The sequence below is a fragment of the Dromiciops gliroides genome, chromosome 1 (genome assembly GCF_019393635.1).
Source record: "Dromiciops gliroides isolate mDroGli1 chromosome 1, mDroGli1.pri, whole genome shotgun sequence".
NCBI lineage: Eukaryota > Metazoa > Chordata > Mammalia > Microbiotheria > Microbiotheriidae > Dromiciops > Dromiciops gliroides.
Window position 1 is genome coordinate 577,934,534 of NC_057861.1, and position 24,108 is coordinate 577,958,641.

Sequence of the window (24,108 nt, forward strand, 5' to 3'; positions counted from 1 at the left end):
TCTTAGAGTTAATCCTGCTTCCTTTGCTCTTCTCTGCTCTCCCCAGTCACTAAAATATATTGTTTGGGGGGAATTGGTGTTGGTGGTCTGTGAGGTTCCTCACTCTAAAAATCTGGATTCTGTGCTTCTGAGAATATACTGACTGACATGTAGGTATGTGAGAAGAAAGCTGCAGCCACTCACTGTCCACTGCATATACCAAGTATTAAATATTGTAACTCTACCACATAGCTCTTAGTCCCAGAGGACTTCTCTCCCTCCTGTTATTCCTACCATGCCATTTGTGTGCAGGGGGGAAGCTTTTGATATATTTTAATTTATTTCATTAATTCCCAGTCACATACACATTTTTAGTATTCATTTTTTATGTTTCTCCTTCCCTCCTGCCCCCCCCACCCCTTGAGAAGGCAAGCAATATGATATTGATTAAACATATGGAGTCATGCAAAATATTTCCTTATTAGCTGTACATGCCCTTCTGAAGTAGATAGCTAACATTTGGGTGTAGTGGATAGATTGCTGGGCCTGGAGTCAGGAAGACTCATCTTTCTGAGTTCAGATCTAGCCTCAGACACTTATTAGCTGTGTGATCCTGGGCAAGTCACTTCACCCTATTTGCCTCAGTTTTCTCATCTGCAACATGAGATGGAGGAGAAAATGGCAAATTTCTTTTGCCAAGAAAACCCCAAATGAGGTCACAAAGAGTCAGACACAACTGAACAAGTAACTAATGTTTAGTAAATAATACAGAAAATGTGTAGTCTGTAATCCAGAGATCTGTAGTCGATCTTACTCTTCCCCTTGAACTGACTAAGCTCCAATCCTCTCGGCCCCTGGCAGCTGAATGAAGACATTATCTACTTGCCTTCAGCAAATGCTTATAGAGGGTTCAAGAAGAGAGGAAGGGGCACAGGAAAAAGGAGATGGTAAGATGAGACAAATTTCACCCAATTCAGTAGTTTTGCCAACATTATCCTATCCATATAACCACCTTGTGATGATAGAAGTATTTTTTATTATCCCCATTTTACAGGTAAGAAGATGAGATGGAATGAAGTTAACTGACCTTCCCAGAATGACCCAAATAATCAATCGTGGGACAGACTTTTGAGCTTAGTTCTTCCAACTTTTTTCAGTGGTTTTCCATGGTACTAGATGGCCTGCCTGTAGGGGATGGGCTCTTATATATACTCTGGCAAACACTGACTGTTCTCTTAGGAATGTTGAAGGGTCGGGAGACAGTTATCCAAAGGCTTCTATGTGAAATATTTCCTAGTTTCCCCCAACTTTTTTGTCCTCTCTCCCTATATTGTGTATAGCTATTTTAAAATTATTTCGTATTTGTGGGTATATTTGTTGTTTACATACTTACAACATGTGTATTATCTTCTTGAATATGAGAGCCAGGCACTCTGGCTTAGAAAAAGCCTTGATAGAAATAGCAAGAGCTTAATAAATACGTTTTGGTTAATCAACTCTTGTATAAGGAATATTAGTAGCAATGTAAAGGGTGGGTTGGGGCAGCTGGGTGGTGCATCAAATAGAACAATGGGCCAGGACTTGCATTCAATTTTTTTTAGGTGAGGCAATTGGGGTTAAGTGACTTGCCCAGGGTCACACAGCTGGTAAGTGTCAGGTGTCTGAGGCCAGATTTGAACTCAGGTCCTCCTGAATCCAGGGCTGGTGCTCTATCCCCTGTGCCCACCTAGCTGCCCCTTCCAGATGTCAATCTTGGAGTCTTTTTCTCATAGAATTGTATTGAGAAGTTGAACAAAAATAAACTATTTTTACTTGTTGCCAACTTTGCATTCGAATGATGCAACTTGATTGTGGCTGTAAACATTTAATTCACTTAAGGTAAAGTTGATGGTACCAACATTTTATAGACGAAGAGACTAAAACTGTTCATTGCAGACTATCAGGTATCACCGCTAGAGTTAGATACAAACCAGATTTCCTGATCCTTCTTTCCAGTGACCTATCCACTGCATCACTTAGCTGCCCCTTGCATTCAAATTTGACGTTAGATTTTATACCAGCTGTGTGACCCTAGGCAAGTCACTTAACTCTGTTTGCCTCAGTTTACTCATTGTAAAATGATGTGGAGAAGGAAATGGCAAATCACATCAGTTTTTTTGGCCAAGAAAACCCCAAAAAGGGGTTACGAAGAGTTGGACACAACTGAAAAGCAGCTAGGTGGTACAGTGGATAGAACACTAGGCCTGGAGTCAAGGAGACTGGAGTTAAAATTCAGCCTCAGACATTTATGAGCTGTGTGACCCTGGGTAAGTCACTTAACTGTTTCCTCATCTGTAAAAGGAGCTATGGAAGAAATGACAAACCAATCTGAGATCTTTGCCAAGAAAACCCCAAAAGGGGTCATAAAGAGTCCAACACGACTAAAATGACACCACCACCACCACCACCACCACAGCAACAATAGATGGGTTGGAATGGAGCAGAAAAGCCCCTTAGAAAGGGATTGTGGTTGTTCAAGTAGCTGATAAAGATAGTTTGTACGAGATGTTAGGAGTGGGAATAGAGAGAAGCAGTAGGTGCTAAGCAGGACTTGTTGGTCACTAATTAGAGAGGAGAGGACAGGTGAGGGCCTAGCGGAAAGGCAAAAATAACTCCAAATTGAATAACATGGAGTATGGTGCCAAAGGCAGTTAGTCCAGTTATGAGGAGAAGCAGGCTTAGGAGAAAATGGAAGTTCAGTTTTGAATGTGTTGAGTTGGAGATGCTGAGGGAGTAGCAGGTTGAGCCATCCTATAGGCAATTCAAATGTGGGACTAGAGTTTGTGAAATAGGCCGGCTGTCATCGGTGTAAAGCTGTGTAAAAGGAATAAATGAGAACAGGAAAAAGAGCCAGAGAGAGCAAATCAGGAAGTAAAAACCTTACTTGGTCCTTAGGGAATAATGATGACGGCCGCACTGATATAGCCCTTTAAGGCCTGCATAGCTCTTTGCAAATACTTTCATTTGATCTCACAACAACTCTTTGAAAATAGGTGCTCTTATCTCCATTTTACAGAAACTGATGATGAGAGATAAGTGATAAGCCCAGGGTCCCTAAACTAGGAGGGACCTGAGGCAGGCTTTGAACTTCCAGTCCTTACCACCTAGCTGATTAGGAAGAGGGAGGGAGGAAGGTCATGGTAGGAGACAGCCAGCCCAGAATGGCTCCCCTTCTAGATCCCTCTCCAAGCAAGACCCCTGCTTAGAAATTTTCCTGAATCTGCCCCCATTAAAAGTCACTTCTCTGTCCTGTTTGCCCAGGGATCTTGTAAGACCTTCTAAACTACTGGCTAGCCAATGTATGAATGACTGACAGTTGGTTAGTTTGTTATTCGTTCTGCATAGATTTGAGTCAGTCGGTTATTCAACAGGTGTTTTGATTAATTATCACAGTGTCATGTGCTAGTTATAAAAAGATGAAAAGAAAAGAAAGATAGAAACAGACCCTGCTCTCCAGGGGTTTTCATTGGGGGGGGGTAGGAAAAAGTAATATGTACATATTTGAGTATATAAATATATATAAATAAAATGTAATGGGAGGAGGAAGGCTATCGAATCAGGAAGGACCTCATTTAAGAAGGTATTTGGGGGGCAGCTAGATGGCGCAGTGGTTAAAGCACCGGCCCTGGATTCAGGAGTACCTGAGTTCAAATCCAGCCTCAGACACTTGACACTTACTAGCTGTGTGACCCTGGGCAAGTCACTTAACCCCAATTGCCTCACTAAAAAAAAAAAAAAAGGTATTTGGGCTGAATTTTTAGTGAAACTAGAAGTTGTAAGAGGCAGGAGTGAGGAAGAAATACGTTCTAGGTATGAGAGGGCCTGAATGGTATGTTGTGCAAGAACACTGGAGTGTGTGGAAAGGGGGTGGTGGTGGTGGTTGTGAAGAGATTTCAAATACAAACAGAAGAGTTTGTATTTGATCCTAATAGGGAGCCACTAAAGCTTATCGAGAAGGGTGAAGTGATATGATCAGATCTCTGCTCTAGGAATACTCTCTTAGCTAGCTATGGGGAGGATGGCTTGAGATTCACTAGCTTCTCTAAGTGTCTCAATGCAAAAAAAAAAAAGGAATAATGGTGAAATGTATAGTTACTTTGAGGGGAAATGTTTTGGGGCCAGCTCAAACTTATCATATCAGTTAGGGCAGGTCTAAGGCAAGTACACTGTTGAAATACACAGATGGATGACCTTGCTACCATACGGGAGCTGTCGACCACTCTGCATTTCAAGAGACCCTTGTCCAGCATGGCTACCAAGCAGATGATAGAATGGCAGAATTCTAAATCTGGAAAAATCATTGGAGATCATTTAATCTCTAATTCCTCCATTTGACGAATGTGCAAACTGCAGCTCAGATAACTTAAATTGCAATGTCACACAGTGATTATAGAGGTGGGCTAGAATCTAGTTCTCCGTCCCCCCTCTCCAGGTATGCTATGCAAATTGAAACACCCAGGACAGTCATTTTTACAGAAGCCCTGCCCTGTGGGAGAGTACATTTATGTAAAATTGTCCCCAAAATTAGGTTTGGAAATGTAATTATAAAGACGGGGCAGAAGCTTTAAAATTAGCCTTTTGTTAATGCAACTTTAAATAGTATCCTGTTGATTTCTTAAAAGGTTATGCACTAAGACATGTAGATTTGTCACTTTTGAGTTGAGCTAGTATTTTCTGAAATTAGCAGATTACTTAAGCATGAAAGAGCTGAGGTCATCATTTGTTATTTGATTGCTCTTTGACCTGATCTTGAATACTGCCAATAATGCAGTAAGTGCTGGACTTTCACTCTTGTTTTCAAATTAAAGATTTAATTACAGTCTTCATTGGAGATGAACCAAGTGTGAAAATACTTGATCTACATGGAATATGGGAGCAGGGGAGGAAAGTGTGGGTTGTGTTCAGAGCTCAGGCATTTAAAATATTTCAACAGTAGCATTAAGGAAGAAGCTCAGGATATTGTGACCAAGTTTCTGGTATTTTTTTGGCCAGTCAGATTTAATCAAATGTATATTTTTTATATTTTTCATTTCTTAACATATTAGCCCAATGATGGCCCAGTCTTCTAGCCATAATATTATGATTTTTAACAATAACAACTATAATAATAACTCATATTTATATAGTACTATTTTGTCCTAGTAATGCCATTGTGAAGTAAATAATATAAGTATTAATATCTGCAGTTTACAGAGGAGAAAACAGGGTTAGAAGAGGTAAGTGATCTTCTCAAGGTCATGAACCCTGGGTCTTCTGACTCCGATTTTAATGGTCCATACTCTATCTGCCTTTCTTCTTTATCTTCATAGTTGGTAGTATTCATAACAGTAGTAGTTAGTGACAAGGCTGCAAATGGGAAAAGGCAGTGATATTCACCTTCTTTGGCATTATTTCCTGCAGAAGTTTTAACTGATATGATATAGTAACCGCAAGAGACCTGGAAACTAATTGTAATCAACAGTCTTGATCTCTGAGGCACACACACATACACACATAGCACATACGTACACACGGGGGTGGGGGTGGGGAACAGGGCGCAATATTATTTGAGGTTATGAACTCACTGGTAAAATGATGTGGAAAAGGAGGATGGCAGATTACAAGCCACATTGCTTCTAATCAGGAAAGCAGTAGAAGTCAAAATAATTGTAAAGAAAGACCCAGTTGAGCCTCATTTTCTCCTACCCCAATAGAATCCTTCCATTGTAAAAGATAGTATAATTCAACTAAATAAATCAGTGCATTGACTATACCTGCAGATATTTCTTGTATTCTGTAGCCTGAAGTCATGCTCTATCATCAATCATCTAAAGTTGTGATTGGTCACTGTATTGATGTGTTCAGATGTCTTTTAGAGTTATTTTTACTTACACTGATTGTTATGTACATTATATAAATTGTTTTCCTGGTTCTCATCACTTTACTCTGAACCAGTTCATTCAAGTCTTTCAAGATTTTTTCTGAATCCATCACTGCAAATAATAATCTGTTCAAGAAGAAGTTTAAGGGATATTGTTAACAAAATGTATGGACAGAAAATGAGTTGGGACATTGATGCAGTGAGAGCACCATTGGAAGGAATTGCCACATTGGTAGAAATACAGCTCCACTGAAGTGTTTTATATGTCAAGAAGTATGTAGACAATAATAATAAATAAACTCCAATGGCTCTGTATAATTTCTAGGATCTAATACAAAATGCTCTGTTTGGCATTCAAAACCCTTCATAACCTAGTCTCTCCCCCGTCCCAATTTCCAGTATTACACGTTACTCCCTGAAATGTACTCTTCCATCCACAGACACTGTCTTCCTGGTTGTTCCAAGAACAAGGCATTCCCATTTCTCAGTTCGGGCAATTTTTTCTGGATTTCCCTCATGCTTTGGGATGTTCTTTCTCCTCAACTCTGTCCACTGGCTTTCCTGGCTTCCTTTAAGTTTCAACTAAAATCCCATCTTCTATAGGAAGCCTCTTCCAACCTCTCTTAATTCTAGTGTCTTCCCTTTTTAATTATTTCCTATTTATCCTGTATGTAGCTTGTTTATACATACTTGTTGTCTCCGATTGAGTGTAAGCTCCCTGAAGGTAGGGATATTCTCTTATTTCTTTTTGTATCCCAGTGCTAAGCAAGTATATTATTTGCTCTACCTAACAATAAACTTCATGAGGACAAGGACATTTTATTATCTGCAGAATTTGTAAGAATTGCTAGATTGGGACAGCTAGGTGATGCAGTGGATAGAGCACTGGCCCTGGAATCAGGATTCAAATCCAGCCTCGGACACTTGACACTTACTAGCTGTGTGACCCTGGGCAAGCCACTCGAACCCAATTGCCTTACCAAAAACAAAACAAAAAAAGAATTGCTGGATTAATTGCTTGATTTTTGTATAGAAACAATAACAGAAATGGGTTAGGCTAGGAAAATTTAACTCAAAATGTAGCTGAAATACTTTGCCATTTGCAATGAAAAATAGAAAACAATAGTTAACAGAAATATTGTAAAACTGAGGAAGAAATGGGTTTTTTAAATTTTGAATGCTATTGCTTAAGAAAAAAATTATATTTAAGTCTATAATTCCATCCATCATCATCCTAGCCACTTTTGTATTGATTTTGTTCATACTTACATAGTATGAACACAAATATATATAGGTACACAAATCACAGATTTAGACCTCCAGGGACGTCATGTCCAATCCTCTTATTTTACTGGTGAACAAACTGAAGCACAGCCTAAGTGCATATGCAGGGTCATGGAGCTATTTAGTGTCTGAGGTAGATTTGAACCCAGGTCTTCATGACTCACAAGTCCAGTGTCTTACCCACAATGCCACACTACACATTGTTTCAATGAAAGCTCTTTTTGAATAGGGATTGTTTCATTTTTTGTGTTTGTAGCTCCAGAATCTAGTTCAGTACCTAGCATATAGTAGGCACTTTAAATTGTTGATTGATTAATATCAGTCTGTCTCTAAGCAAGGAACTCTTAGAAGCTGCTGCAGTAAAATAAAAGTGAAATTTAGGGGGAATCGGGTTGATCCAGACAAATTGTCATTTTCCTGGCACTCTGCATTTGGGCCCCTTCTACAGATCGAGAATTTAAATGAAGTCTAAGCCTTCTACTTATGAAGCACTTAAAATATGTTGGAATCTAGTATTTCAGAGGCTTAAAGAAGATATTGCATTACATCTCTTGCCATTTCTGAGGTAGAACAGCTCCTTAGGATTCATCTATTACCTGTAATTCGTATTGCAATTTAAGCTCACTTGGTCACTGTATTGGTAAACATTCAGATGTCTTTCAGAGTTATTTTCCTTTACACTCTTGTGGATGTCTTCTGCCTTTAATGGAGATGGAGAATGATGTTGCAGGGATGAAGGGTTGGATAGGTGAGCTTTTTGTACCTTTTTTTTTTTTTTTTTTGCTTAGAACCAAGCCTCTTGGTTATTTCCAAACTATGCCTTTCTTCTATCTCCCCTTGTTTGTTTGTTGTCTTCCCTTATTAGAATGTAAACTTCTTGGGAGCAGGGATTATATTGCTTGCTTGTTGTTGGTTTTTTTAATTCCTGGCACTTACCACAGTGCCTGGTACGTAGTAAGTGCTTAATAAATGCTTGATCATCTCTTCATTCATTTATTTGCATGTCATCACTCAATCACTTTAAAGCCTTTGCCCCCATTTCTCCAAGCTTTTCTCTTGGGTCTTCTTTCCCTGACCGTTACAGTCGAAGTAGGAGTCACTTTGATGTTTTCCCTAGAACTCGGATTGCAGAACCCAGAGTTCTTAATGAAATTATGAACAAGGTTGACTGTAATGGGATGGTAATACTTTATGGATCCTGCAAGCTATAGATGCCTATTTATGTCTCCTATTATCTGTCATCATACTTGCTTTCTGAACTACACTGTGATACACTATAGACTTGTCATCTGCAATGCACAGGTCCTTATTTTTTCTGCTTTGGGTACAGACAGCCAATTCTTCTAGGCTTTGTATTTGTGACTACGTCCGCTTCTCTAAACTAACTACATTTGGTTTGTTTCTAATCGCTTCCTCATTTTCCCAAGGTCACTTTTGACTACCCATCTTCTTTCAGTTTGTTAATTCTACCTCAAATCCCTGATATTGGTGTCATTTACACAATTAATGCACAAGCTTTCTGTTCTAGACAGATTCTCAAACATCATAGAGCCTACTTTGCCTCCCTTTTGTGCATCTTCCAGGTCAATGTATTTCCTTTTTCCCCCCACCAAGTTGCAGTTTTCATAAAGAATATACAATAATTAACCTGAAGAAAAGGAAAACAAAAACAACACACAGACACACACACAGAGTAACCCTAGTCTGGTTCTCTATAATTTGTCCTGTATAAACACCACTGAGGTCTGATTTGGGGGAGTGTCTCCTATTTTTGTTCAGAAATGAGAGGTTTCACTTAGTATTTGGAGCATAATTTTTGCGAATTTCATGAACAAGGGGACAAATTCCAATGATGTCCAAAAAAGTTTTTTTAACAATCACTTAAAGAAAGTCTTATGTGATCGATTTTAATTTTGCTGGGTAAAAGAGTCAAATTGTCAGGAAATAAAGATACCTACAGACCGAAAAACCTCTCAAAACAAAAATTGGAGGTCTTCTCCTTTGCGGCTTGTGGGAATGTCACTAACACCTGGAGTGGTGTAGGCAAGAGAGCATTGTCTAAATTCCTTATGAGTACATTAACTGTAACATCTCTGAGGGTGGAAGCCTAGTTGTGGGAGATTGAGTGGAAAGGATTTAAATACTTTAAAAACAGTTAACACATTAAGTGTTTAGCCATTTGGGATCTTATGTACATAGTTTAAAATGCCTTCTTAAAGGTGTTCTAATCTGAGCAATTATTCTCTGATTTAATTCACCCCTAACATGAACTTTTCCAAAACAGTGTAGACTTGCTCCTGTAATCTGAACTCCTCAGTCTATCAGCAGTAACTGTGCAGTATTCAGGTGGTAAAAGAACGCATGTTATTTGGGGGTGGGCATGTACTCTCCTGTCCAGAAATGCCTGAAATTTTCTTTCGTCCTTTTAATAATCTGGGTTTTCTTTTAATCAGGAGCATTGTTGATGTTTGGTTCCTTCCTCTGTTCTATGAGCAAAATAATCCTACGGTTTTCGTACCTTTTTCTCTCTGTTTAGCAGGTGTGACTTTGAACACCTTTCTATCCCAGGTGGCCTAGGTTTATTATGAGTTATTTTGACTAATCCTCATAACGGAAATATAATTCAAACCCCCATCTTGTGCATTCTCCAACAGACCAGCCATAAACCAAATAGGAAAGTACTTAATTAGTACCAAATGACAAAATAACAGAAAGTCAAGCAACAAAATTGCCTTCAGTCACATGTAGCATTGGCACAGTTGTATATCTTGCAGAATGCCTCAAATATAATTTTCTTTTTAAAGAAAATAATTTGTCCTGGGAATTAAAGATAATAATAGTTCAGATTTAAATAGGGCCTTAAAGTGGGCAAAACATTTTGAATGTGATATCTCATTAGATTTGTATATTAAGCTAAGGCATATAGTTTATGGTCCATTAGCACATTAATTTTGGGCACTATATTTTTAAATTATAAGTATCAAAATATATAAGAGCTACTTTAAAAGTAGCTTTTTAATATTTGTATTATATTTACATTTACCTAAAAAGAACAGAAATACGACTTTTTAAATGAAGAGAGTATTACTACTATATGCTAAAGTTGTACATTTTAAAATGGGATATTTAAAATACTAAATGCTCACAAAATATGTAGAATTGTGCTTCAAATTCAATGAGATGTATTGCTGCTATAAAGGGAGATTAAACACAGGAGGTCATTGGACTTGAGAGTCAAGAGTTGGGGTTTGTAATCTGGGGTTCATGGATAGATCTCAGGGAGTCTCTTGGATGAGGGAAGAAAACTCATCTTTGTTTTTATTAACATTTTTTTCAATTATGAATGTAGGCAACCAACTATTAATCTGAGAAGGGGTTTATAAGTTTCACCAGATGTCAAAGATGTCCATGATACCAAAAAAAAAAGTTTTACTGTCCTCTTTTAAGTTTTAAGTTTTAAGGCCTCTTTCTATAAATAATCATTTTATTCTCATTTCCCCCTCTCCTTAACCACAGTACTCATCAATTTCACCATGGACTTTTCTTTAATTTTGGTAGTTAAGGATACAGTTACCCATAATGCATCATTGTTCCTCTGAGGAAACAAACCTCTAGGTAAAGCTATGGGTTGGTTTTGTTGTTTTTTTTTAAGTCTTGTTATGTTAAAAATGTGTGCCCAGATTGAATGGAAGAGGATAATCTCGGATAGGATTTGCTTGACTGACTCTCTGTCCTCTTTTATACAGTAGATGATTAAATCAGGGTGGTCACTGAGAATAGAGCAAGTAAGCAAAGCATCCTGCCCAGGGTCAAATAGCAAATCTGTGTTAGATGTAACTTAATCCAGGTTCCCCAGAGTTGGAGTTGAGGCACATTTTATAGATAATTTAATCTAATCTCATTTTGGTGAAGGGGAAACCGGTGCCTTGCCATGGGATTATTATACAGGTTATAAGGAGCAGAGCTAGCAGTGGAACCCAAATTCTCTGACAGGAAATTCCAAATAGTGTTCTTTCATCTATGCCATATTCCCTAATAACAATAACTGACATTTATGTCACCCTTTAGAATTTGCAGGGTGCTTTAGGGAAATTATCTCCTTTAAGCTTTGTGAAGGAGGAACTCCAGATCTTACACCCATTTTCCAGATGAGAAAACAGGCCCAGAGAAATTCTGTGGCTCATCCATGGTTAAGTACCTAGTTGGTAAGTGTCTGAGATAGGATTTAAATACAGTTCCTCTGGCTACAAATCCAGCATTTTTCTTCTACACCAAGACAAGTAATTAGACAGGTATGTTTTAAAAAGCATAACCCACCTGCTTTCTAATGAGGTGGCTCCTGGAATCAGGAAGACTAGAGTTCAAATCCAGCCTTAGACACTCCTAGCTGGGTAAATCACTGAATTGCTGTCTGCCTCAGTTTCCTTGTTTGTAAAATGGGAATAATCACACCTACCTCTCAAACAGTTATTGTAAAGATTAAATGAGATGATATTTGTAAAGTGCTTTAGCACAGTGCCAGGCACATTGTAGGTACTTAATAAAGGTTTCCCTCCCTTCAGCTCACATCTGAATTGCAGCATTTACTTCCTATCATCATAGGGATCCTATAAGGACCCTTAAGGAATCTTAGATCCTACAAAGGAACTTAGGTCACTTAGTTCAGTCTCCTTGTTTTATAAATGAAAAGAAAAAATGAGGCCTGGAAATAGAGCATTTTTTAACTTATGGACTATGACATTCAGCCTAGGGGCAGGCCCGTTCTCAGATGAATGGTTAGTTGCCTACATTCATGATCAAAACAAAAAAAATTTTTTTAATAGTCCTTGTCCTCAAGGGGTTTACAGAGCTTATCCTAACAAAAGTTTAATTGAGCTAATGCCATTTTGTCAATATTGAGTATAACAACCTGCCGTTCATCAAGTTAATATGCCTGGAAGAACTGAGCTTGATCCTTGGCCCTAGACTTCAAGTCTAAGTGTGTAACCTGAGTCCTGGGTGCTGTGTCAAAGCTGAGTTGGGTCAAAAGAAACAAAATAACAGGTTCCAGTTTCACTTTTGGGTAGATCTTAAGTTGGAGCCTTTGAGTGTAACTGAATGATGAAGGAAACCAAAAGTCACCTTAACCCAAACATTAAAATTGTTGAAACTAAGCTAATGAACTTGGGGGATGGAGGGGTGCGAAGAGATCGTTTTAGATGAGTTCACTCTTTGGGGCAGCTAGGTGGTACAGTGGATAAAGCACTAGCCCTAGTTTCAGGAGGACCCGAGTTCAAATCCGGCCTCAGACATTTGATACTTACTAGCTGTATGACCCTGGGCAAGTCACTTTATCCTCATTGCCCCACCCCGCCCCCCAAATAGATGAGTTCACTTTCCATATTGTTTTTTTCCATCTGCCTTCTGGGAGTCAACACTATTTGGAAGCTCAGGAATTTACAGATAGGAGGAAGGTGCTGCCTCAGGCTGGCCAGTGTTACAGTAAGGGTAACACTACTACTGTTTGTGACTGTATCTTCTTTGACATTGAAGGGGACAGCATGGGAAGCCCTCGTAGCATGCCTGGCATTCTCCTTGGGCCTATGGGAGGATGAGCAGGCATACTGATGTTCTATTGATGGAGCTATCAAGCTGCCTCACCATTTTGGAAAGCAGTTTGGAGCTGTATCCATAGAGTCACTAACCTGTGCATACCTTTGACCACCATCACCAAGCACAGAGTCCAAAGAGTCCAAAGATAGTAGGAAAAATCAATTTGTTGACAAGTCTTAAACAAAATGGGTGTTCATCATTTGGGGAATGGTAAAACACATTGTATATTAAGACCATGGAATGTTGTACTGTAAGAAATAGTGAAAGGGATGTGTTTGGAGAAACCTGGGAAGATTTGTATGAACTGATGCAGAATGAAGTAGGCAGACCTGGCACAATTTATACAATGACTACAATAATGCAAAATTTTCAAGTGGTATTTATTAATTTTGAGAGATTTAATAATGCAGTGAACAATCATAAATTGAGAAGAATGATATGAAGAATGCTTCCCATCTCTCAGCAAAGAAGTATATGTTGTTAGAAATACATTTTTGGAAACAACCAATGTTTGAATTTGTTTTGTCCTGACTAAACTTGTCTGCTACAAGAAAAGGCTTTTATTTGTGAGGGGAAGGGTGAGGCATAAGTGGGTTATTAGTCATATTGATGCTTTTTTAAAAAGAAAAGAAAAAAGCATCAATTGAACATTTAAAAATATGAGGAACAGAGAAGAAAGAAGAGAATATATATAGAGGAGTTTTCTGCTGTCATTCAATTTAATACATATTTTTAAAAAAACAAAAGAATAGATGCTTATAGTGTCATTTATAATCCTTTTTTTCTTTCCTTCAAATATTGAAATATTTTTGTTGGATTTTTTAAAAGTTCTTTCTTTCTTTCTTCCTTCCTTCCTTTCTTTCTTTCTTTTTTTTTTTTTTTTGCGGGACAATGAGGGTTAAGTGACTTGCCCAGGGTCACACAGCTAGTAAGTGTCACAGGTCTGAGGTCAGATTTGAACTCAGGTCCTCCTGAATCCAGAGCTGATGCTCTATCCTTTGCGACACCCCCACCCCCCCCAAAAAAAACCCCTTTATTAGCTATGTGACCTTTGGTAAGTCACTTAACCCCAATTGCCTCCAAAAAAGAAAAGAAAGAAAAGAAAAAGAAAAAAACCTTTAAGGAATGAAAAAAAAATAATTCCCTCTTTCCAAATAAAATGACAACTTTTTGGGGGGGGGGTGGGGAGATGAAAGCAAAGGCCTATTCCCAACACTGCCCTGGCACATATTAAATTTTTCTTTTTTTTTTTTTAGTGAGGCATTTGGGGTTAAGTGACTTGCCCAGGGTCACACAGCTAGTAAGTGTTAAGTGTCTGAGGCTGGATTTGAACTCAGGTACTCCTGACTCCAGGGCTGGTGCTCTATCCACTGTACCACCTAGCTGCCCCTGCATATTAAATTCTTAATAAGTATTTGACTGACTTCCTGACCAAGCATCTAAATAAAGGAGGAGGAAAATGAGGAGAGAGGAGGATCAGCAAAGAACAGGGTCCTCTACTCTCCACCAAACTGCAGGTGAGGGACTGTTTGGTATGTGGTAGTGTTTTGATTTTGTCTAGGGCTAGACATCAGTAAATGGCTGAAGGTCCCAGTGACAATAGAGCCTTTGTGTTTCACCTGTTTCCTGGTTCATGATTAAATTCTGCAGATAAGGCAGTTGTTACTTGAGTGGTCCTTTGTCCATGGAAACATTTCCTTCAGTGATGAAGATTGCAACTCATCCATATTTGTCCATTTTGGGGCACTCGTGTCTGTGTCTTCTCATAAATCCAGATTTGGGGTCTTACTACCCAGTGTGCTGGTAGCCCTGACACGGCTACCAATGGAGAATGTGGGCCCACTGCTGATTATCCCTTTCTCTAATTGGCCCTCCTTTTGTATTTATAAATTTCTCTGATGGCCTAAGTTTGCTAGGTTAAAAACCTGAGTTATATCCTGACTCAAACATTTATTAGCTCTGTGATCCTGGGCAAATCACTTAATCTCTCTCGACCTCTCTTTTCTTATCTGTAAAATGGAGAACATGTTAATAGCAGACTTGATGGCTTCTAAAATCTCTTTTAATTCTAAATCTGTAATCCTATGATCCCTGTTTAGAGTAGTTATTACTGAACATTTATATATGAGGCAACTTCAAGTATATCTTTTCTGTTCGTTGTATATAAACGTTACAGAGACAGCAGCTTTTCTTACTAGTTACTTTGGTCTGAAAGTTGATGCCTAACTTAATTTTAGGCAGGGCATGCTATTCTTTCTCCATTTAAGTGCTTGTGGTTTAGAGAATCATTTGCTTGATCAAGCATCTTCTCACCTCTTTCAAAAAAGAAAGGATGGTATCTGTATAATTATATAACTGTACCTACCTGCACCCTCCCTTGTCCTCACAAAAAGGGGAGGCTGGAAGTGGGATACATAATGCAAAGAGCCCTGAGCCAGGAGTTAGGAGACCTGAATTCTGGTCTGAAACTTCCACCAGTTAGCTGTGTGACTGTTATCACTAAGCCCCTCTGCATTTCAATCAGTTCCCTCACCTGTGAAATGAAGAGATTAATATCTAAAGTAAATCAAACATTTATTAAATGCCTGCTGTGTACAAGGCACTACTAGATATCGTCCTTGAGAATACCAAGAGAAAATAGAAAATACTCCTTCCACTCAAGGAGTTCACCTTTTATTTGGGGAGAGGGAGGGTACATGTAGACAGATGAGTATGCTGCATAATTTCAGGAGGAGGGAGAAGGATTGGATCCCAACCATTAAGGAGATAGGAAAAGGTGTCCCATAGGAGATGATGCATGCACTAACCCCATGAAGAAAGGGAGGGACCCGGAGAGGTGGGAATAATGAGGAGTGCCTTGTGACAGCTCTTTCAGAGATGTGGAGATGAAAGGGGCAATGCTGTATTAAAAGTTCAGAAATGAGCAAGTAGGTCAGCTTGGCTCAATCATAAGGGTTTGTGATGGAGAATAATGTGCAGTAATTATGGAAAGGCATGGCTTTAGATGACAAACTGAGAGGTTGGTATTTTATTCTAGAGGCAGGAGGGAGCCATTGAAATTTCTTGAACAGGAGTAGAGACAAGGTCCCTAGAAGGACACTACCACTCTATGACTGGTGGTTTTGTTCCCTCAAATAACTCCCTCAATTTCAATTAACGGCTGTTACTTATATAGTGCTTTAAAGTTTGCACACAAACACCCCCCCCAACAAATCCCTTTACATATATTTTCTCATTTTAAAATCATACCAGTCATCCAAGATGTAGTTATCCCATGATGTTATCCATGAGCAAACTTGGGCTCTGAGTGGTTCACAGAACCAGCAAGTACTGAGTAACTCCAGCACTATCCCCTTTACCTCATGGGAGAAGTGCAGGTGTACGGTCTATGTGTCCCTGAGTGGATTAGGCTTAGAGGTGAATTGTGATGTGATCAACACATCCAGAAACAGAATCTTTACTTTTCAAGTTTCATCACAGCTTTTCAGTCTGGCTTAGCACCTGAAGGTCATGAGAAACACAACAGAACTGAGGACTTCCGATAGTCACCTCTTTGTGGAGGGCTTAGAACAGTTGCTTGTTATTTGTAAGGCAGTTTAAAAAATTGTCCCAGTATTACTTTTTCTTTATATCAAAATATATGAATTGTAACTAAATTTTGTATATAACCTACAGCTGTATAAGTGTGGTTAGATGTAAGGTCAACTAGCATTTAAAATGTTATGGTTTGCAGTGGATAAAGTACCGGCCCTAGATTCAGGAGTACTTGAGTTCAAATCCAGCCTCAATCACTTGACACTTACTAGCTGTGTGACCCTGGGCGAGTCATTTAACCCTTACTGCCCCACAAAAAAAATAAAAAACAAAAATAAAATGTTACAGTTTCTTTCCCCCTACAAGTTTGGAAAGATGGTATCAAGTAGTGATGGGTCTATGGATCTATTTACATGGACTCTAATAAGATCATCACTTTATTATAATTTACCCCTGATTCCAATATGCCAGGTGTAGAACTGGCCCTTTTAAAGAACCTGTCCATTCTAGCTTTTAAAATGGAAAGTTTCAGTTGTATTTTCAAGGAAAGTGTTATCCTCCAAGGTCCTCCAGCTCCCATCCCCCCCACTGCCTCCCTTTAATTGCTGGTGTTGGGGGGGGAGCTTTAATTGTTTCAAAGATTATTGGAAAAGTGCATTTGTAGTAGGAGGGTGGAGACTAATAAGGGGATTCCCCACCTCCCCCTTTTCCCTCCACCCTAGCTCATGGTTTCTAATTACATCAGTTACAATCCAGCCTTCCTATTAACTTGAGTACAGGCATGAACTGGAAAAGAATGAGATAATCCATTTTAGATCAGGTTAAATAAAGATCTCCATTCATATCTTTACCTTTTATCCCTTGTTCTGAGTGCCAAGATTTAATGCTGTTTGAAAGTACTACACATAGAACTTGCCAAACTGTGGACATCTAAAATAATCCTAATTACTTTACATGTTAGTGAGAAGGCCAGGAATCTCAGAGCAGCAAAAAAGTCTTCTATTGTTAAGAAGTAAGTGCATACGTACTAAGTGGGATTGACAATTCTTCCCCCTTATGATAACCTGTGTTTGGAAACAAAATCATAAGGAGGAAGACTTTTCATATGGGAGTTAAACACACACACACACACACACCAGTTTTAATGCTTTTACTCCTGTAAACACCAGAAAACTAGAGAGGTTGGTATGGTTGTTCTGTAAAAGTAAGTTTTAGGGGCAGCTAGGTGGTTCGGTGGATAGAGCACCGGCCCTGAAATCAGGAGGACCTGAGTTCAAATTTGACCTCAGACACTTGACACTAGCTGTGTGACCCTGGGCAATACACTTTGCCCCAATTGCCTCACTGAAAAAGGAGTAAGTTTTAAAAAACAAAATGCATTATATTTTTAATGTTTTTTTTAAACTGAGAGTTTAATCTTTTAAAAAATGTAGACAACAAAGAAAATGTGCTTTTCAAGCATAAACATTCTTGTTTTCTCACATTTCACTAGAAGAGTCTTATTTTTTCCAGCACATTTGTTTTCCAGTGGCTCATTCGAGTTAAAAGTCAGAAGACTTAGCTTCACTCTGAAATATTTTCTCAAAATAGGGATTCTTAATATGAGGTCCATGGATAGATTTCAGGGGGTTGTGAATTATAGACAGATAGATATATTTCAAATATAATTATCATTTTATGCATGTAATTTGAATGATGTAATTTTATCCTGAAAAGAGGTGCATAGGTCCAGATTGACAAAGAGGAAGGGACCCATGACATATGTTTAAAAATGTGTATTCTAAAAAGGTACCTGATAACTTAGACACATTTATCACTTTTCAGCATTAGTAAGGTTATTATTCATTTGTAAAGGCTGAAGAACACCAATAAATAAGGAAATGAATAAAGTGAATGAATGAATGAATGAATGAATAAACACATAAATAAATGTTTAGTGGAGGGAGGATGCCAGAAGAATAAGCATTTTGAATTTGGAGTTAGAGGCCCTGGGTTCAAATTCCTTCTCAATCATCACCTAGTCTATTTAACCATAAGTATCTGTGTGAATACCTCCAACAAAAGATCCTATAGATCTCGGATTGAAAAAGCCATCTTGTCACTTTATTTTACAAATGGATAAAGAGGTTTAGGGATTGTAAATGACTTTCTTAATGCCAAGTAGATAAGGGTCACGGATGGGATTTGATTCTGGGTCCTCTGACTCAAGAACATGATGCTTTTAAATTTGATGTTTCTCCCATGTAGTTTGGAGTTGCCAAAACCGTCAGAAATAAACATAAAAATCTGAGTACCTTTAAAAAGGAAAATTTTCTTTGAAAGGAATATAGAGCTCCCAGGTGGTATAGTGGATAGAGTTCTAGGTCTGGAGTTAAGAATATCTGAGTTCAAATCTGGGGTCAGACACTTAACTAGCTGTGTGACCCTGGGCAAGCCACTTAACCCCCTTTGCCTCAGTTTCCTCATCTATAAAATGAGCTGGAGAAGGAAATAGAAAAAAACAATGCCATTATCTTTGCCAAGAAAACCCCAAATGGGGCCACAGAGTCAGACACAGCTGAAAAAACAACTGAAAAAAACACACAACAAAATTGAAAGAATTACATCATTCATGCCAGGATTTATTAAACACCTTTTCTGCTCAGGGGTGTGGATGAGGATGGTGCAGAGGAGTGTTCTCTCTACAAAGTGGGGTTAAACAGAGTGGGTCTCCACCCTCCTCTGAACCTTATGATCTCAAATGGTATTTATAATCAAGAAACAAGGCTTGTGTGTTTTGAGCATTGAACTGGCTTAAAGATAACAGGTATTTAAATTGCAACTGGGGCTATTTTGAATGGAGAAGTGTTAAAAAATTGTCCAACCACATTTGTAGAAATTGACAGGTATATTCAATGTGTCAACCATTGTTCCTTTTTTGGCACAGTTGCATGATGTGAGTATACTTTGGCCTTACTGCTTTGTACAGGTTGTGTTTTTCTCTGTTGTAGATGTCAGTTAATGGAACATACTGTGTTTGAATGAGATAATACTTCTGAGTCAAATTAAAACCAAAAGAGGCTTGGTTTTTCGATTTCGATTACAGTCCCCCACCAGATTGTTTTTCTCTTTCCCCACTAACCTCTACTCTGAATTTACTAAATGTTTTAAGATGCCGTTGAAAGTTAGAAACCATTAGAAGTATGCATAACATGGTTTTACATACATACATATATCAATCCCACACATATAAAGATTATCATCTTTTCTTTCTGTCTGTTGATCTATCGATTGATTGACCTACCTACCTATCATATCAGATGGTAGCCTTCTCTAGTACAGGGTGGGAAGGGAGGGAGACAGTTCAGAACTTAAAATGTAACAAAAATAAATAAAATTAAAATTCTAAAATGTTAGGAACCACTTCTTGGCCCTTTAGGTAGGTTCCTAGTTGCCAATTTAACCATCACCAGACTGTTCCAAAACCCAAAAAAGCATTGAAGAGAACATTTTTTTTTTTCAGGGTTGTGCAAGAGTATCTATCTGCCACAAGCCCTTGGTTTACCAGCCTATTAAACAGAGTTATCCTTGTGATTGCATTCATCAGAGAACTTTCCATGATCTTAAAATATTCAGAAGAGACTCGTGGAGCCTTTCAGACTGAATTTTATTCTGCCAAGACATCCTTTTTTGTGATCAATGAACAGTAAACACTGTAGATTTTTTGCATTCTTTCTCTGAGTCACTTGTGTGATTATAGAGAGGTTGTCTGCTGCTGAGAAGCATTTGTAAAAACCTGCTTGTTTGCTCCTCATATTTTCATTGATACCATCAGATTATTCATATAAAGGTAAGAAAGTCAGCATATAATAATAGTTGTTCAATTAAATCACTTTTTTAGAGGTACTGATATTTTTTCTATTTTGTTATCTTCTACTCGATGGATGGATGGATAGATAGAATTGGTCAATTGATACTTTACATCATCTCTAGCACAGGTTTCTGTGCTGTGTATTTGGTAACATCCAAATACTCTTCCCAACTTTTTCTGCATGAATTCCATTTCTATTTCTTACCTGGTATGTCTAGTTCTGAGGATTTAGAATCTAAATGTGGTGATTTCTCCTGCTACAAATAGTGAAAACAGACTATTAAAGAAATTTCGACATAGTTTTTTCCATTGGCTGTTTGTTATCCTCTCAACCGTTTTAGATTAATCCTCTTGAGATAATTGGATTCATTTGGGTCTAATATCAAGCTTTCTGTAGACTTATCATTGCTTCCACTGTTTTTCATAATTTTATAAGGTGGTGATCTTCCTCTGTTCTGTGTTGCCTTCAGCTGTCACCTTTCTGCTTGGCAAGGAGACCACGTGTTTGCTGGCTAAGGCAGTTTCTGAGCTCTTTGGGCCTCCTTATTAGTGTTAACTGTTTTACTCTCTTTAAACTTGTATCAGAAATGGTGAAAATTGAAGTTACTTTTCATCATTGCTTACTTTTTAGCTTCAAGGACTCATTTTGAATGATGGGTCGTTTTTGGAACTCTTGTAGTAAAGTGATTCAAGATTTGAACCTAGGACTTTAAATCTAGCATCTTTTCATTGTACCATTTCCATTGCTAACTGTAACCTAATACCTTCTTTCTTCTGCGAAGGGTATTTATAATATCCAAGCACGAAGCTTCTGAATGTTCTATAAGCCTTTGACATTTTTACTATACTTTGGGGGTGTGGTGGGGCAGTGAGGTTTAAGTGACTTGCCCAAGGTCACACAGCTAGTAAGTATCAAGTGTCTGAGGCTGGATTTGAACTCAGGTTCTCCTGAATCCAGGGTTGGTACTTTGCACCACCTAGCTGCCCCTCCAACATACTTTCGTCATACATTTGTGCCTGCCTTCAAAGTTATCAAGTATGAAAAGATATGTTTACATGGGATAGAGGCTATTATAAAATCCTTCATGTAGTTTCTCTACCTTTGTATCAGATATTTTTATGCCTTCATGGTAGTATTTTGTCATTATAAGCATATGAAGGTAAGAAGACTGTTATTTCTTGAACCCTGGGGTGTATGATGACATCAACTCCTTTATTTGTCTTACAAGGAGCTTATTGACCATCCTTCTATTTGACTTAAACTTCTCAACTTCTGGCTTTGTTTACTGAGAGAACTGCTACAGTTCCATTCTTACAGTTGTATATGAATTAATTACCCAGTGGAGAAATAGCTCACATTTAGAGTTCCTATGCCTGTAGGTCACTTACCTTCCTTAATGTTTATATTGATTTTTAGTACCTTCTGGTATACTCAACTACAGTCATCGTGAAGGTGAAAATGGGCTTCAGGGGACTGAGAGCAGTTTGGCTGTTTGATCTTTGTTTTGTGGGTTGCTGTGGCCAAAGAATGCATTGCCAAGTGGCCAGCCTACTGAAAATGAACCTCTGTACTAATTAATCAAAGTTGGTCCTTGAACAAGTTTCAGTCTGACTGGGACTATATTTGAATATTTTGTAGCATGGTGGTTACTGCCAGAGTTTATGCTATATATTCCTAGTCATCAAGAAACCCACTACAATGAGGCATTGCAGTAGGACTCCTGGGGTGGATTTATTTGTTTACATACAGTATATGAAATATTAATAACATGCACTTAGAAAGACATTCTTTATTTGTATAATAACACCCATTTTAGCAATTAAATAAAGTATGACTTTAAGGCTCCCCATAAGGGGACGGGGGACACACTTCTCAGGCAGTAATCCTATGTTAATTTTAAAATTTCCTGGTCCTTATAGCTAGTTTTAATGTGATTATGTATGTACATTTTCAGATGTTTCTTTTAAAAATAACAAAAAATAAATTGGCATTTTGTTTTCCTTATTTGAATTACTAAAAGCAAGATATACCATCAACATCATAAATAATTACTTAGGTCATAAATTATTTTGTGACATCATAAGTCAGGAAATGTCCTAAGTTGACCTGGTATTAAATGTGGGACACTGATGGTTAAAAGATTTCCAAGTACTGCTTTCCTTTTACTGGATACATTACATGTCTGTAAAAACTACCAGCCTCTCAGGGATATAATCTTGCATGTTTTAGTACTCAGGCCCAGGAGAGTAACTGAAGGTTTAATTTTGAAGTTCTGTCTTGATTATTTTCATGATTACATTGGAGCCTCTCTTCCAAACTCATAGTAATTGTGAATAGTGTTCTCCTTTAAAGGGTTCACCTCTTGGCATGGGAATATAACTTAGTAAATTGTAAAACTCAAAACATGATCATAAGTATTGATGGGTTAATGTGTCATGGCTCACTATAGCTTCCATTATGATTTAGTCATCTCCAAAATGACTTCAGCACTCACCTACCCCAATGCATTTTGCTAATTACATCATAGATTTCCCTATTGATGAACACAAGCTGAATTAACACTGGAGCACTAATGTACCCTTTCCCCATTATTGTAGTACAAGAAGCCGTAGCAGATGCTGGCAGTTAGTTACACAAACATTAGTATTAACGATTGGCCATTTGGAATTGGTGACAAACTACTGCCCGGCGGAATTCTGAGCCTGAAACCAATCAGAAAGTTAATGAGGAGAGAAATTACCACTGCAGCTTCCCCTTAATTACATTCACGCCAGGCAGGAAGGGAGTTCTGGGGGTGGATCTGAACTCATCTAAGGTTAAGAAGGTCAGAGACCCTTTTGCTTGATTTTTGTATCTACTGTGGCTTGTAAGGTTGCAAATATTTTTCAACATATTATTACTTTTGTACTCTTGCTTTTAATTTTGAGTTTCTAGAGATGTTACAATTTTGCATTTTAAAAAAGTTTTTAAATTCTTTTAATCCCTTTCTCTTCCCCTAATTTACTTGTTAATAATTTTTGAGAGTGTCTTCCATCCATTCATTTTGTAGTCTGGCCCCCAAATATAAGGTTTGCACCAATTGTGAAAAGAAATAGAAATAGTGTATATCCACTTTTCTTTCTTTGTTATTGTTGGGAAACTAGAATTACCTATGGTAAAGAGAACATGCAGAATTGAGTTTTGCATGTGGAAATTTGTCAGACAGATCACCTGCTTGACAAGTTTTATTAGCCTTGTTTACATAATCTATATATTTATGGGCGGATGGGAGGGGGCAGGGTAGAGGAGTGTTGGGAGATGCTTTCCACAAAAGAAGTGTTTTCTAAGGCTTGTAAGAGAGAACTGGAACACAGTGTTCTTGATTCCCATTCCCAACTTTTCCACTTAACATTCCTGGTACATTATTCTCCTGTCTTTGGCTCAAAATAACATCATGTTAAATTAAGTAAGGAGTGCTGCAGACATGCTATAACTTCCTATCCTAAAGGAATAACAGCAGTTGTTATAAAATAGTTGGAAATAAATTAATAAGTAACAGGGGTTAATGAAGTACAAAATGCTAATTTCTTTATTGTCATCGTGAAGGGGTTATATAATTGCTACACAGAGTAAAAGGAAACTTTGCTACATTTAATACTGAGCTTTCTCTTTCTTTCTCTCCACTCTTTCCAGTATTCTCGCCACCCAGCAGCCAAGATTCTGGCTTAGTTTCCCTGTCCAGCAGCTCACCGATTAGTAATGAAAGCACAAAAGGTGTTCTGGAGTGTGAGTCTGCATCGGAGCCTGGCACCTTCACAGTTAATCCTGTCATAGAAGATGATGAATAAGGCAAGTTCCCAGTACAAGTCTGTGGTTTATTTGGAATAGCAGGCCAATTCTATTATACGAATAGTGTTTGTTGTTTATCTTTTGCATTGACTGATGGCTGAAGTAACCATTGAGAAAGTGTTCGGTTTGTTCTCTTCATGC

At 38.1% G+C, this 24,108-nt stretch overlaps 1 protein-coding gene across 2 annotated transcripts in view; it reads left to right on the forward strand.

Annotated features, from left to right (window-relative positions):
- The window catches only part of DMRT1 (doublesex and mab-3 related transcription factor 1), a 144,745-nt gene that overhangs the window by 119,928 nt on the left and 709 nt on the right, over positions 1–24,108 (forward strand). For both annotated transcript variants that reach the window (XM_043977576.1, XM_043977578.1), the window contains one exon: positions 23,812–24,108. This exon is cut by the window's right edge and continues 709 nt beyond it. In XM_043977576.1, the coding sequence (XP_043833511.1) occupies positions 23,812–23,966 (155 nt within the window). In that variant the 3' untranslated portion in view covers positions 23,967–24,108. The remainder of the gene's footprint in view (positions 1–23,811) is intronic.